We start from the raw sequence: 17039 nt of genomic DNA on the forward strand, positions 1-17039 counted from the left end.
AAAGGAGAAAAAGTAGTTATCATCTGTTTCACTGTAAATATCTTAGTGGGTATGAGATCTATCTAGCTGGGTTTTGATTTACATTTCCTTAATGACTATTCCTGTTGAGCAGCTTTGCAAGTGTATGGGTGAAATTGTGTCCCTCCCCCAACATTCATATGTTAACATCCTAACTATAGCACCTCAGAATGTGACTGTATTTGGATAAAAGTTCTTTTAAAAAGTAAAACGGAGAGAGAGGGAGAGGGAGAAAGGAGAAAAATGGGAGATGAAGCTAATATGGTGATGATTATAAAATGATAGAATAAAAGCCAAAAAAAATGCATTGAGTAGGAAAAGATGAACCATTAGGGGTAAACATAAAGTTAAAAGTACATACAATTTTGGGGCTAGGAGTGTAGCCCAGTGGTAGAGCACTTGCCTAACATGCGCAAGACCCTGTGGTCAATTCTCAGCAGCACACATAAGAGTGTGCATACACACACACACACACACACACACACACACACACACACACACACACTGTATGAATTATTGCACTGGAATTCCAAACACCATGAGTACAGGATGATTGAGGCATGACTTGATAGCTGCGCAGATTTCTGCTGTCTTCATAGAATGGGGATGGCTCAGGTGAGACAAGACTGTGCCATGCTGTAGTTCACATGTCGTATCTGGCCACACATGATTTCTTTCCTGAACACTTCAGTTTTAGAAGAATATGCCCAAACTGGATGATGGCCAGAGAGTAAGAAGGGAAGTTACTATCAGGTCTTGCAAGGGAGAACTTGGGTTTTTTGGCATAAGCGAAACTCACAGGACACAGAATGGTTTCACAGGGATGTGAGCAGCACCTGGCAGAGCTAATGCTCAGAGAAGGAAACGTGGCATGGAGACCACCCCACGAAGAGGCAGGGATGCCTTAGATCCCAGGTCAGGAAAATGAGGGGCAGGATGAGTTGTGCCACAGGAGTCTGCTGCTAAGAGCTGCTGTCTGCCTCCCACACAGCATCTGGGGACCAAGGAAGCCACCCCAGCAGTCTCATCAATACCCATTGCTGCCATGTGGGCCAGGGCTGGAGCCAAAACTTAGTGTTCCCTGTCTCCTTCTATGTGAGGCTCTCTCTCCTATCCCATACAGCCACACATGGGATCTTGAACTTCTTAAGGCATGGGCTTTTAGGAAGTTGGTGAATCTCTAAATTGCATTGAAACGTTTAAAAACAATAGAAGCCTGAGGGAGAGACAATATGGCAAGACTTTTTCTCCCTGCCAGTGAAATCAGTTATTCTCAGCTACCTCCTTTCAAAAGCTAGATATTATCCTTATTCCTATGCCCTTTGACTTGATTTGTGCTTTTGAGGTATTCAATTGCCTTCAAATAAGTACCTCAACTATCCAGTGAAATTCTGAGGTTTCTTTGACTCTACGACTCCGATATTTTCTGGAGGTAGCTGGTGTCAATTTGCTAGGCAACCAGAGTAGTGAGCGGGAAATAGACTCGAGCACCAGAAAAGTCGAAATTTAAATCCTTGGTTTGCCCCTTCTAGCTGTGTGACCTTGAGTAAGTCAGTGGACCACTTACTGTGATGCCAAGCTCTAGACTCTAGACTTGTTTCTGGTGGGAAAGAACATGAATATTTAAAGAGAAAAAGTCTCAAAATACATATGAGACATTGATAATAGTCCCATATATCAAAAATACTTATTTTCCTCATCATAGGAATAATGAAAATGAAAATTCCAGGGTGTTGCTAAGACTTAAAACAGATGACTAAATGTGAAGTTCATAGGAAAGATTGTTTCGTGTTAATTCAGCAAATGTTTTCTCCCTTCTTTCTCCTCTGTTGTACCTTCCTTTCCACTTGAGGGCTTTGTTTATGAAGGAACATTACACCAAAGAATTCCTCCTGTCTCATCAAGGCAGACCCACAATGCTTGCATTTTAACAAACCTGTTCCCCTCACTAACAATCACCTTCAAGGCACTAGGAACCTCTTGAGTATGTGCTGGCATTTCCCAATGTTATCTGATTCAGTTCTAATTGTCTCAAGTAAACACTGTAATTTTATGGTAAAGTCTCTTATTACTAAGTAGAGACCACACCCAGTCTGTACTTGCTAAGAAGTCCTTTGCCTAGCTCATTTTATTAAGTGTCTCTGTAGATGACACAGTCTCCAGGAAGCATTTTCTGGCTGCTTAGAGTTGTTTCGTTAGAATTAATCCAATTTAATTGCCCTAATTTAGTTAATCTCTCTGTGAGATCCAGTATGCAGTGCAGCATGTGGATCAGACAATCCTAAACTCAAATCTGGTTCCACTTCTTGGAAGGCTTTGTAGAGTTGTTTATCTTAAGCCCCCTTTCCTTGTCTGTAAATTGGGGTTCATGGAATAGGGTTAATGGAGAGCATGCAATGCCTACACAGTGCCTGACACATGGTAAGCAATAAGTAAGGGCTGGTCACTATCATCCTCCTCTTCCTCATCACCATCATCATGACATACTATTGTACTAGCTCACCTAATGTGTTTGTCTTCCTCAAGCAGGGACCGTGTCTTCTGCTTACCTTTTATCCCCTCTGCTTCACACAGTTTTGGAGTAATTGGAGTTTAGTAACTTGATTCTTCAATGGTTGTGACAATTCTGGTGGCCAAATAACAGCAGTGGCTGTCAAGTGTTTGCTATGCCTGCCCCATGAGCCACATAAATAATTCTCATCTTTTATACCCTCAAAAGCTGTGAGATTAATTCTAGTTCCTTTAAGAGTAAGTCTGACAGAGTAGATCCTAGACTGAGGAGGGGAGATGGTGCAGAGACCACAGGATCTCTGAGATGGCAGGGACTTTCTCAGTCTTCCAGTCCTCTGCCTTCATCTTACAGAGGACATGCTAGTACACAGCTGCAGCTCAGAGTGAGTGTAAGTGCAAGTTTGAGGACCCAAGAAGAGGGGTTTAGAAGACAATTGAGTAAGAGACCTTTTAGTTTACTTTTTTTTGTATGGAATTTGCTTTTTTATTCTTCAAGGATAATTCTTAGCTAAGTGCTTATAAATGATAACAAATGTAAAATAATAATTAGCTAGAGGAGATGTCACTTGTAAAGAAGGAAAAAGTGATGTTCTTTACAAATGTAAATGTAATAACCACATATTAGGCAGTTCATTAAGGTATCACTTGCTTTCTAAATATGATCACAAGTATATTTTGAATACATAATAAGCCAGATTCCATATGTGAGATATGAAAAAAATTTGAGCATTTTAATATGCTATTTTAAGTATTTCCATTCTTAGAAGCCATTTCTCTGCTTTAGAAGTGCTTCGTTTATCTCTTGCTGACAACATAAAACAGAATTCCGGATTGATTTTCCAAGTGCTCTTCTTTTCATCCATTGCATTTATCCAAATACACCATAGGAGGGCAGCACCCACCTAGATAACTTACAAACAGTGTGTCTGGTGACCTTATCAAAATGTGGTAGCTGCCTAAATTGGGGCAAAACATTCCTAAATTACAACACAGATTTAAAAAAAAAAAAAAAGCTATTGGAAAAGACAAAAGGAGCAGACAAAGATTTTTTTAAAAGGCAAAGGAATGTATTCCTGAAGACTCTGAGTTTCTACAAAAGAGAACCATTGGGGCTAATCAAGCTGCAACAGGGGAAAACAGTTAGGCTAAGAAACCCCTCACATTCTGAGAAAAGACTTGTAATTATTTGAAAGGGTTTTACTGAGTATGATAATATGAACACCAGCTACCCAGCCCAAACGAGATTAATAAAAAATGATTAGGAAACTTGTCTTTCAGGGTAACTTGAATCCCTGTTCCTAAACCAATGCCACTCACATTTGGCTTAGAATAAACTACTTTCTTTTTCCTTTAAAAAGAAAGGAAAAATGAATGAGTGACTTAAAGTTACTGTGCAACAAAGACCAATATATATAGGGTTCCTTCAATAATGATGTTCTCTTGATTGAACTCAAATTCAGCCTGCCTTATATAGTGCTAAATTTTACATTGGACAGTTTTAGTGTGTTTCCAATGTCTTACATAAAACCATCAGCAATTTTCATAAATGTTGATATTCTGAAGTTATATAGGCAGGTTTTGTTATAATAGAGACTATATTGGCTTAACAAATAATGCTTAGGTACAAGCTTATGAATGTAAATTTCAGTATAGCCTCATTAATTCAAGAATTTGTAATAATTTGGGTTAAATAGTATCTCCATGTCTAAACACAAAAGCAAATGCTTGAATTACCTAAGACTAATTTTCAAGTCTAACTCCAAGTTATACTTATCTGTAGAACTATTTTTTTCAGAAATATAATGTATGCATTTCTGACCAGCCCCTTGGATGATTCTAGCATGGTCAACCTGGTACCAGTAAACACAGTGACCTTCTTCGATTTCTCAGAACACCAGCACAGGGTCTTGGAGCAGATAGTTAATGTAACTGATCAGCTAAAGCATGGGTTTTATGGGCTAGCACTTCCTTAAGCTAGTGTGGGTCCTATCATGTGGCTATAAAGTGATAGAAACCAAAAACAAAGTAGAGTTCCCATTAATTCAGCTTAGATTTCTCCATCAGTCCAAGTTACTAACAACTTATTCTGTAATAAACTAAGATTTCTGCTAACAATTCTTGTTTTCAACCTAGAAAATCCATTTTTCAGAAAACTGTAAAGATGTTCTCTTTGTCCATATCCTTCTGTTAATCATGGAAAATACTGTATTGCATGCCTTTCTCAGTGTACCTTCAGGACTGACAATATGCCCATGTGTCCTGCCAGTAAAGTCAGTTATCTGAATATATTCCATTTTGGAACAACAGCTCAATGTACTAAGCACCATCATGTTCAAGTTGAGAACTTGGAGATCTTTTGTTATATTAATAGATCCTTCATTTTTAGAGGCATCAAAACACCAAATATGAGTGGCCACATATGTCCTGATGTACTTGAGAAATCTTGCTACTAATTCAGTGTCACTAATTTCTAATGCTATATTAATTAAGAAAAAAGCCTATTCTATTGGCTTCATTTGGGGGAAAACTGCTCAATGGAGATGTTTCTGTTTGATGCACATTCCTCACTAAATCTCAGGCACTGCTTTAGTTACTGTCACTAACACCTTGCTCTGTCATCTCTTTGTATACATGTCTAATTTATCAGTTTCTTGTAGATTGTCAGCAGCCTGCTGCCTCCGTACCGCCACAGTGCTCACAACTAGCCGGGAGGCAAGACTGCCCAACTGTCAGGTAAATTCTCATGTCCTTTCTCCTCCACCAAGCTGCATGTGGGACTCCTGGACCCCTGGTTCCTCTTCCCAACACCATAACTGCCTGTACATAGCTATATTTTGCTACATGTCATGTCACATATGGGCTACACAAATACAGTGGGAACCTGGAGTCCATATGTGTTTCATGAGATACAAGAGAGAAAATGATGATGTGACTGGCCACCAGCAGAGACCAAGGCTGTCTCTGCCCCATCCTGGTGAGAGTACCCACTTGCATTTGGCCAGTGTTTCATTGCCTTCCACTGTAAAACCTGGACTTGTTAGGAAGTTTGTTCTGCTTTTCTGTTTGTCTTGTCTTTTTGTCCTTCAAATATATTTCTCAGGCAAAAAACAGGAAGAATATATAGAATTAGATGTGAAACATATCTCCTATGTGTTCCAGGAGAGCTTTATAAAAGTGTGTCTTTTTCCTATTCACTCAGTTCTCTCATTAAAACTGAATTTGAAGCCAGGCGCCAGTGGCTCACACTTGTAATCTTAGCCACTCAGGAGGTAGAGATCACAAGGACCACAGTTCGAAGCCAGTCCAGGCAAATAGTTCATGAAACCCATCACTAAAAAAACAAAAAAATCAAAAAAAAAAAAAAAAAAAAAACGCCTTGGTGGAGTGGCTCAAGGTGTCAGAACTAAAAAAAAAAAAAAAAAATTGAAAGGTAGAGAAAACATTCATATTCAAAAAAGAATATTTGCAGTCAGTGTGCCTTTATGTGAGATGAACTGAAGATTTTCAAAACATTTTTATTAGCATGTATTAGTTGTCCATTTTTATTAGCATGTATTAGTTTTATTAGCATGTATTATGGAAATATGACATTTCCATAAAGCTTACAATGTACTTTGTTTAGCTTCACCCCCTCCATCATTCTCCCTTCTTTCCCCTACCCTCTTCTGAAAATAATTTCAACAGGTTTCATTGTTCTGTTTTCATACATTGACCTTACTCACTCTTCTTCACGCTCTCCATTCACCCTTCTTCTCTCACTAGTAAACTGAAGACTTTCAAGGCAAGTTTGCCCATTCCCTGGACATTGAGCTGGAACGTTCACTGACAATTCCCATGTTATGTGAAAGCTGGTCAGCCATGAGGTTCCCTTAACCCTGGGGACTTCCACACAGCCTCACAGCATCCCACAGGTCTACTCCATCTCCACAGAACACTCCCTCCCCACTCGCCTGACTGCTGCTGGCACCAAACTTTCCTACTCTGGCTGTGGGCCCTGGAGTCTGTTCATTTGTGTATTCTGATGGCTCCCTTGCTCTTCTACCTGGGAAAGCTTCTTTGGAGCAGGGGATAGCCCAAACACATTTCCATGTGTCCATGTCTGAGTAGATACAGAGCAGGCTACATGTGGTCATGCATGAAGGGAGGCCAGCAGCCACAAATGCTGAAGCACAATGGCAGCCAAACCCAAGTGTGATATGGCCTCTGCAAAGGTTAGGCCACCTGCTGTATAAGTAAATGGAACATGGAGATAGCAGAACAATAGCCACCAGCCAGGGTCTTCTGAAGGATGCCTTTCCATGGGCTATCCCCACCCCTTCCAGCAACTGGCTTTTATTTAAGAACAGTTCCTTGCTAACACATTCATGCCATTGAATAACAGCAGCCAATTCCAGATTAATTTCAATTATGTAAATAACAGAATATAAGTGTTCAAACCCATCAAGGTGGATTATACATGTGTAGTGGTTAAGAATATGGACTCTTCCCCTACAGAGCAGCCCCTACCCTCAACCAGGGCCTGGGACAGGGCAGACATGTGACCTCTGTCACATGGATACTGGTTCCTTGAATGAGTGGATGAGCTCTGGAGTCAGACTACTTTGGTTTCTGTCCCCCCCCTCTCACCTACTAGTTGTGTAGTCTTGGAAAGTTTCTTCTACCAGCTAAGATTCTTGTAGAGTGAGGAGAAAATAGATACTGAGGGAATTCAATGAGGCACAACCTGGTGAGTTCGCTGGGTATCTGATATCAGCACTAATGGTTCTCAGCACCTAACCGACTGACAAAGATGTCTCATAACCTCTCTAATTTGCTTGAGCACAGAATGGAGTAGTCTTCTAAGTGTTTTGATGACACAGGAGGTAGAAAAACAGGAAGGAAGTTTTTTAAACTTTGATTTTATTTCACCTGGCTTTTGTTTGACAACCGCTGTGACTAAATGGTTTTTGTGACCCAGTTCCCTGTCTTCTGAGATTACTGAATGTAGGTGCTTGCTATCTCCGTGGAGATGACTTACTTGAAAGAAATGCAATTAAAGAGTTGTGATTGTTCCTAGTTTCTATCCACGTGAGTACAGCATATCCAGACCAGACTCCCGTGTTCCCTCACAGTGGACCTCACAAAGAAATGATTAAATGCAGCAAACAGACTTGAAAAGTCTCCTCTTCAGGGTTGCTGGGATTATGACCAGCTGGCTTCCTACCATGCCCACTGCCATATGGGTCAGAGTCAATGCCTGCACTGCCCGTTCACTCCTTCCTGGCAGAAAAGGTAGCATAGCCAGCACTAGAATTCCTACTGTGCACCAGACAACAGCTAATTCTTCACATGGATTATACCATTGCAATTCCCTGTAGGGTAAGCACAGCTATCACACTCCTCTTAGGATGAGGAAGTCCAACTTCAGGGAGGTAAAACAGCTTGCCCAGGATCACACATCCTGTATGCAACTGAGCCCAGTGACCATGTGCCCATCCTTCTGTCCACCACTGTACAGGGATGACTACATGGCCGAGCAGAGGCCCCCCTCATTTTTTTTACACTGGGAGGAGCAAAGAAAGGGAGTGTGGAAATCTCCTGCCTTGACTATTTCCTTGAATTGAAAAGGGACCGTTTGTTCAGTGAGTGACAGGAGAAAATTTGTAAGAATGTTGAGTGATTTCACATCAAGTATTCTCTATCTCTTCTTCTCATTTTTCAAAATGAAGTTGCTTGGTACTTCCTTCTCTCAGTTTTTACACATATGCACATAACTTTTTTTTTTCTTTTTTCTGGTGCTGGTGATTGAACCAAGGGCCTTGCACCTTTCACTGCTGGCAAGCGCTCTACCCTCATAACTTTTAAGGTGACTTTTTTTGTGTGTGTGCTACTGGGGCCTAAACTCAGAGTCTTCACCTTGAGCCTCTCTACTAACTCCCCCCACCCCCGCTTTTTTTCTTTTGTGATGGATTTTTTCAAGATAGGGTCTCACAAACTATTTGCCTGGGCTGGCTTCAACCTCGATCCTCCTGATCTCTGCCTCCTGAGTAGCTAGGATTATAGGCGTGAGCCACCAGCGCCCAGCAAGTGTATGACTTTTTAATAAAACAGTATTTTCATTAGAAACTGTTTCAGATACACCTTTTTGTTTTTGAGATGGGATCTCACTATGCTGCCCAGGCTGGCCTATAATTCCTTAGCTCAAATGATCCTCCTGCCTCAGCTGCCCAAGTAGCTGGGTCTGCAGGCATGTGCCATATGCCTGGGGCCATATAATTTTTATAGACTAATTCTATTATCGACCTAAATTATAAAAAAATTTTATAATTAATAGATATAATATGAAAGGGATGCCCAAGATATTTCAGCCTTGGATATAAAATTTAAATATATAGAGATATTTGGTATTATCCACTTCTATCAAGTAGTCATTTTCTTGGAAAAAGGAAAAAAAAAAAAAGCTCTGAAGATACATCCAACTTTGTATCTTAGTAATAGTTTTCTAAGCTCACTACTTTCATGATCTTCCTGTGAAAAGTAAACACCCATGGTAAAGATTGAATAATGAGTGGGTTCCTGAAACTGAGTTCACTTTACATCTCAAATGATAAGTATGTATCAAAGACTTATAACCAAGTAACTTGTTAGCCTGTAAGCCAAGGATATGTTTCTTATAGATTAGTGTATACATAATATACACTATAATTGCATTTTGTATAAATTTAGTACAGTAATACTATGATATGAAATATTTTTAGCCCTCACTTTATAAAGAAATGTTAAATAAGGAAAATAATTTTTTAAGTCACCATGAATGGCATATAGCAGGTTGCTGGGCCAAGTGGACTGTGACCCATGTGAAGTATATTGCCACACATCAGCTGGCCTCACAGGAACATTTCTTTATCAAGAAGAGTACTGAATTACACAAGGTCTTCAAAAAACGTATCCTTCTTTCAGAACATGACCACCCTGCATTACTTGTGATAACTTTATGTTGTAATAACGTGCTTAATTTCCTAAAAAGAAATTAGTTCTAAGTATTTCATGCAAATTTACTGGAAGGAACTGTTAGGTCCTTGGAAAACCTGCTATTTTCCAACTATCTGACTATTGGGACAGTCAAGGATGAATCTTGTCATGCATTGCTTTCTTCCTTTTTAAGTGAGTATTAATTTTCAAATTAATAAAATTTAATAAATTCAAATTTATTAAAATTTAATAAATTCAAATTTATTAAAATTTAATAAATTCAATTTTATTGATAAATAAAACCACGCAGTATCTTCTTAGTCCTTTAGGTGAAGTTCAAGTTCTCCCATATTTACCTACCAACATTTTAAAATTAGACAGGAACAGCCTAGGGGTATGATACAGTGGTAGAGCTCTTGCCTAGAAATGAAATATAGAATACTGAAATTCAAAATATACAGGAAAATAGGTTTTAGAAAAATACCCATCTTTTCTAATTAGAAAAAAATCCCCTGATGTCCATTCCCCATTGCTAGTCACATTTTAAAAGAATTTTGTAGTTTTGCCCTAGGAAATTCCACACTTTTGCTTCTTTATTCTCCAAGATTATTCAAGACTTTGATGAGCCTGGGAGCAGGGTCCTTTAAATGGGAGGCTCCCCTGGGTGATCTGTAGTTTGGAAGGTCACATCATTTACTTAACAAATGGGAAACTCCTCAGTCAAGGAACCCTAGAGCACCTTAGACTTCCTCAAGCCATTTAATTATCTTGTTGAATCTGGATCCACAGACAACTCTAAGGCCCTGGTCCATCTTTCAGCACCATCCAGAAATGCAGAATCTCAGGTCCTACCAGGTGTGCCAAGAACTTTACCAAGTTCTTCAGGTGATTTGTATGGACATTAAAGAGTGTAAAGAGCTGATCGAATGACACCTTACAGCTAACCCAAAGTCCTGGGAGACTGAGACCATGCACAAGACCAAAAATGTGACAAAGAACTGGCATGCTTTGGGTTTAAATTCCTTTCTGTGCAGAATTTCGGTTCATGTTTTCTAAATGTGTGTGAAAATGATGTATCTGACTCTTTAGCACATGCTGGCCAGTTGTCAGTGCATTTCTGCTGACCGACCTGTTTCTTGTTTTCAGTCCTGACGTAGCCCTCCCTGAGGACCAGCCACATTCCAGCTCGCAGTGCACCCCTCTCCACTGTCTCTCCAAGCCTCCTTGCCCCTAGTCTCCATCTTCTGTGGACGAACATCTCCTATGGCTGAAGGTCTTGTAGCCACACATGGGATACTGCCCAAGATCTGCCCAGTGTTTTCTTCTCGGTTGTTAGATGTCCAGTTGGATTCATGTCCACCATTTTGGAAGAGGAAAGTTGAGAAGAAAAACACAAAGCACAGACCCTAGTGTGATCAGTTTATGGTTTCTCTGAGTCACAGATAAACTGCAATCAAATGGCTACAGTTCAGTTAACTTAAAAAAAGAAACATGAAACATGTATCTCAGATGACTGGCTTTACCTCGATAGTGTAAGGGAGACCTAAGACAATATAAAATACATATGTTGTAAAATCATCTTTCCTCACACTCCAAATTCAGCTAGTCTATTCCAATATGTTTTGCTATCGATATTTATTTTGTACTTTATTTGCTACATGATTTATGTCTACAAAAATAATTTCTGTGAGAGGAGAATTTAATTCATTTATTTTCAACGAAGCATAGTTTGCTCAGTTAAGTAAGAGTTTTGATTTAGTTGGATATTTGTAATTGACCAGACTGTGGTCATTGTCTTGCACAAAATGATAAGTGAGGTGCATCAGAATGTTAACAATAACTATTTTGCTGCTACACTGATATCATTTATGCACTTATTTTCTAATCAGTGACTAATTAACTGCTGGGTTTTGTCTTTGTTTTTAAAACTAGAGCTCTTCACTGGACATTAGGAAGTAAATCTAAGAAAGAGACTAAGTTATGATTCTCTGATTCAAGTTGTGATGGCATCTTTAATTTCTTAAACCTACAGATGAGTAGATGTATGGTGCTGCTCCTTTGTGTGTATGTGTGTGTGTGTGTGTGTGTGTGTGTGTGTGTGTGTGTGTGTGTGATCATGTTAAAGAAGGCTAAGATGACTTGAAGGGAAAAAAACGGTGTGTTCATTTAACAACCAGAATTTTTTTTTTTTACTTCTTCCAAATTCAGGGTCCTATTATGAGTCTTTCCTGCTAAGAGGTATCAAGAACAAATGTGAAGACATATTCATAGATAGATAAAAGGTAGTCTTGACTAGTTAATTTACCCAGAAAATGTTCAGATTTTGACTAAAATTGTATGTTTTGTTGTTTGGTTCTTTTCATAATGAATCTTCCTTGCCAAAAACAACAGATAGTAAACCTTATCTCATTGTCAACTTCTGATAAACACTCAGGTGCCTATGATCATATTATATTGAGATAAGACATGTTCCTAGTTAATTTACAGATTCTGCTAGTAACTTTGATGACTTGATTTAAAGCAATGGATTTTCATAGCAAAATTTATTTTGCACATAATCTGACAAACAAGGAAAACAGCTAATTGAGCTGCAAGGTCTAACATGGGCTCCTTAACTCTCACGTGCTGCCCACACAGTTGCTCCTAGCCCTGATTCCTTGTCCTTGTCAGGTAGCCTTAACTTACTTAGAAACGTAAGAGTCACCTTTTCATGTAACGGTATCTGTAACTTCTCTTCAAAACCGAAAATAGTCCTTACTGCTAACAAAGGACAGTTGCCAGAATGGGGTACTAACAATGGAGATCTTGAGTGGAAGGGGGTGGCACACCCATGGAGTGGTCAGGCATAACACACATCCTGGGAGCTCTTGTCAGTTACAGGCTGTACAGTACTGTTACCAAAGCAACCAAGAGGCTTTGTGTCCCTTACATGAGTGCTATTTTCATTAGTGTCATTTCTTATGCAACTTGGAGTACACAGTTGAAATCTTCACTAAAATAGAGAGTCAGGTTAAAGGACAGAAACAGAAACAAACAGATCTTCATGAAAGTCCTACTCACAGTATCCTCACATGTTCCTATCCACATTGCCTTGCCATTCCTACACATTGTCCTCATTTTCCTGGTGATGCATCTGCCTGGTGCCCATGTTAGTGAGACAGTGCAGATTTGTTACAGTCAATGAAAGAATGCTCTCCATACCTGCCCCTCCCACCTGAAAATCATGTTTGCACCTGAGAAGTGACATAGCTGCTAAATTGACTTTGTGCCTGAGGGAATGAAAACAAACCATGCCTTTTAACAAGTACCTCAGAACATCTTTCTCTTTGCCTCATCAGTTCTGGTGGGTGGGATGGGAACTCAGCAGGGCCTTGACTACGAAACCACAGGGCAGGCAGCACTGGCACACTGCATTTGTGCTCCCTTACTCTGGGTAGTCACGTCATATTTAAAACATTTCTTTCTTCCACTTCGAAATTTATTGTTGGCTATTATAAACCAGTTTTACTTTTTTAGCTGAATAAACTGGGAAATGCTTGTTTTGAATATTAATTCTATAAAATACTAATTTTAGCAAAAATTTGCCAAGAAGTTATAAGAACTTGGAAATAAATTCCTCTTTTTCAGCACAAAATTAGGTGACAGTCCCTAAGCAGTAAGAGAGAATACTATGTATTTACACTGTGGCATCACTTAGGATAGTTTAAACTGAGCCATATTTATATTTATTTGTAGACATTTTTAATGAATTTTAAATGTGTAGCGTTGATAAAAAAAAATGAGTACCTGTAATGATAACATCAGGATTAAAAGGGTTAAAAAAGAAAAACCCTGTGAAATCACAAAGAATGAACTTCAGTAAGATTAATTGAAGATTCATTAGAAGAGGAAAAACAAACTGCAGAGATACACTAAAAATGCTGGCTAATTATCACAGACAAGGCAAGCAAGATGAACCAGACCTAGCAAGTGTGGTTAGCAAAGGAACCAAGTTGTCTTAAAGTAAGCACAATTACAATTCTGAAACAAAGAGCTGGTGTGCAGAACAGCTTTCCTACTGACAATTTTTCTTAACTAAAAAATAATAGTAGAATGAAAAGGAGCAATAAATTGTCCTTAGTCTAAGTGCTTGGGGCATGAAAATACTTGGAAGAGTCTTTTCAATCAACTCATGCTTTTATCAAATCCCTTTCAAATATCCAATCCTGGATCAAAAAAAAAAAAAACAGGAATTTGAAGAACTTTTAGAAAACACAAAGTTATTAAATAATTAAGAAAAAACTTATTCAAAATTTCTACTTTATTTAGCCTAAGGGAGAGAAAGGACAATAGTGATCTTCCAGAAAAGAGAATTTAAGAAATGATAGACACCAGCCATAGATATCACAGAGACTAGACTAAGAAAGACTTCAGCATGAAGAGTTTGTAATAACTCCAGGAAAGAGATTTTTAACAGTGGAAAATTCCCAATGGGATTGATTGTCATAAGAAAGATTTGGGTTTTTTTATTTTATTTTAATATTATTGGTGGTCTAGCAAGTAGTGGCAAGACATCTTACTATAATACATTATCATTCCAGGAGCCCATAATCCAAGGATTCTTTTATTTTTTAATTTTAAAATAGATAAATGTTTTACTGGTTAATCATCAAGTATCTTATCCTTTGAAATTGGATAGCAATCTTCATTTCTTGAAGATATTTGTTTTTTAAAAAAGGATTGTTCCTATTTTTCCTTTAGCTATATTTCATAATTTCTTTAAAGCCATCCAGAATGTAGCAATTTTACAATTTAAAAAAAACCTCGTTTGTCAGAGTCTAAAAAACAAATGTCCTCAGGAATACTTCATAGGCAGCAGGTGTGCAATCCCTTAGGGGGAGAAATGCCTCTGAAATTTTATCTTTACTTAAAAGGATCTTCAGTCTTGAATATTCACTTTTTACATGCTGTGGAAAATATTCTTATACAGATAAGTCCTGCTGTTTTAAACAAGCATGAAACTTTGGTCTGGTAAACTAGCTAAGAATATGGAAATTTCCTGATATGTACTGTGTTGAATAAAATCCTCTCCAATTCTCAAGTGGAGATTGCAAATCATAAAATGAAGAAATGAAATATATTTTATACTGGGATAAAAATGTCAAGTTTATTGTCACAATCAATCAGCTAAAAGATATAATCTGTCTCTCAGAAAAACATCAGGGGGTGTAGGTCAGTGGTAGGGCATTTGCTTAGCATGCCTGAGCCTGAAGCCCAGGGCTCCATCCCCAGCTCCACAAAAAAAAAAAAAAAAAAAAAAAAGAAGCGAGAGGGAGCAAACCACTGGTTCAACCCAAGGATGTCCCAAATGAATTGATACTGTAGATATACCTAGATTTGAAAGAAACTCTTAGTATAAGTTTCACAATTTTAAAAAAGTTTCCAGTTTTTTTGTTTATAAACCAGAGTGATTTAAAGTAGTGCTTGTATTTAAGATTGTAAAAAAATTTGCCATAGTAACATTTTCAAAGGGAAGAGAATATTTCCCAAGGTTGTTAAACTGGAGTTGTGCTAAACAGCATGATCAGTCCTGCCACTGAGAGTTCTTCACCTTGAAGTCAGTGTCTGTGAACACACATGACCCATCCAGCTCCCCAGTGAGTGACCGTTCCAGTTGTTTGTAATAATGCCTCCAGATGAGTTGTGTCTGAAATTCATCTTTATTTAAATGCCAATCTAACCACTCTAGTCCCTGACATATTCTTGCATTTGTAGCTGGACTGTTACTTTAACACCTGAAAGGTTTTATCTACACATCTCTTTTATCCTGTTACTCAAAGTATCCTTGAAAGAGATACTTAGTATTAAGGTATGTTCCCCAATTGAGGATTTCCCAGAAGTGATATTCTACTTGTAAAGAGGAGAAGCAATTAGGAGCCTTAGTGCAAGGCGAGATGCATAGAAGTGTGCAGTGTAAGGTGTTTGCATGAGGTATCTCACATCGCATAAGCTTTCCCATAGCCATAATAAGAATGCTCTAGAAATCTTTCTCTTTAACTTTTCCATTAGGAATGTAAGGAGATTGTCACATGTACCTGGTCTCCTTTCCATATTGACATGCATGGCTCTCATCTTCAATGTACTTGTACCTGTCTCCTCTGGAGTTATTTAACATCTGCCCTATTTGAACTGAAACCTCAATAACCTGCTGCACCAGAGTATTTCTGGGATTGGAGTTGAACTGCTGTACAACACTTGTGAAGGACTTACTTTTATTTTAGCTCTTGTCCATTTCAGAATGACTCTCTGATCATTATGATTCTCTAATAAGAACACTGAGAAGTACCTCTGATGCTTCTCAGTGGGAATGTATGCTTTTCTTTTTTTTAAAGTCATTTTAAAACAAAGGTCAGAGAAGTATAAAGTAAAGAGAAATGTCATCCCTTCATTGACAAATACTTCTTCAGTGATAATGGATGGAGATACAAAATGAATCATTAGCTTCGTAGATATGATTGTGAGATGAATCTTAGAGAAGAAACATCATTTTAACATTATTGCCACAGAATTTTAAAGCTCAATGGTTTGACTGTTAAGAGTCACTCAAACAATTCTTTAAAATCTTTAATGACATTTTTGTATTCTACTCAGTGTTTTTATTTGCATGGTTATGCACATGTGAGGAATCAAACCTGATTCGAATATTGTATTTCTTTCCAGTATTAACATTTGTGTCATGTGTGGCCAACTCTGATTTGTACACTGTATGTTTATTGTTGTAATCACTCAGCTATTCGTACATTTAATTGCAGTTTTATTATTATGCCTTTTGGGGTTAAATGATGTGAAGTGTTTCCACCTAATAATAATACCATATGAAAATATGACTAAAAGACTGATCTAAGAAATTTTTTGTTGCTAATTATTTTTTAAAACACAAATTTCAAAGGAAATGTTCTCAAAAGACATACATTTGTTTGTTTTAAAGTCAAAAGAATTCTTATGAATTTATTATTGCTTGTCCTTTTTACTTTTTTATTGTAGACAATCCTAAGTGAATGTCTCGTGGGAGAATCCATAGGATATGAACTTGTATTTGTGTAATATGGTCTGTGCTGGGAAAGGGCACTCCAGTGCTAAGAAAGGACCAGAAGCCAATATATAGATTCTTTTTTCTTTATGTTACCTACTGAATATCATGTAATGCAGAACTTTTTCCAGTAAATAAACAGATCATCTTTTGTCCATTACATCAATGCTACTCTTTGATCAGTTTAGCAGTTTTCTGAATGTCATTTTGATTTATACTTACAATAAAAAAAGCATAGGAATTTCCATAGGATCTACATTTTTAAGTAAGAACCTATTTAAACTAAACACTGAATGATTTGCCTTAACATTTCTGCACACTCCTGTTAAGTAATATGTGTCAATTTTGCCCCAGATAAATTGAGACGTTTATCTGTCCTACTTGGACTTTTTCCTAAAAGGGTATTTTAGCAGGAAAATCCACGTTGCTGAATTTGACTAGGAACAGACCAACACACAGGCTGGAGGTGTGGTTCAAGTGGTAGAGTGCC

The 17039-nt window shown here is 38.1% G+C and overlaps 1 protein-coding gene across 5 annotated transcripts in view; it reads left to right on the top strand.

Annotated features, from left to right (window-relative positions):
• Bicd1 (BICD cargo adaptor 1) overlaps positions 1 to 16709 on the top strand; it is a 209470-nt gene extending 192761 nt beyond the window's left edge. For 3 of the 5 annotated variants that reach the window (XM_074083087.1, XM_074083089.1, XM_074083091.1), the window contains 2 exons: positions 5187 to 5262; positions 10627 to 16709. In XM_074083087.1, coding sequence (XP_073939188.1) covers positions 5187 to 5262; positions 10627 to 10714 — 164 coding nt within the window. In that variant the 3' untranslated portion in view covers positions 10715 to 16709. Of the gene's footprint in view, positions 1 to 5176; positions 5263 to 10626 lie in introns of all 5 variants that reach the window. The other 2 variants (XM_074083090.1, XM_074083095.1) reach the window with 2 other exon arrangements.
• The last annotated feature ends 330 nt before the right edge of the window (positions 16710 to 17039 follow it).

Source organism: Castor canadensis, chromosome 8 (genome assembly GCF_047511655.1).
Source record: "Castor canadensis chromosome 8, mCasCan1.hap1v2, whole genome shotgun sequence".
Lineage (NCBI taxonomy): Eukaryota > Metazoa > Chordata > Mammalia > Rodentia > Castoridae > Castor > Castor canadensis.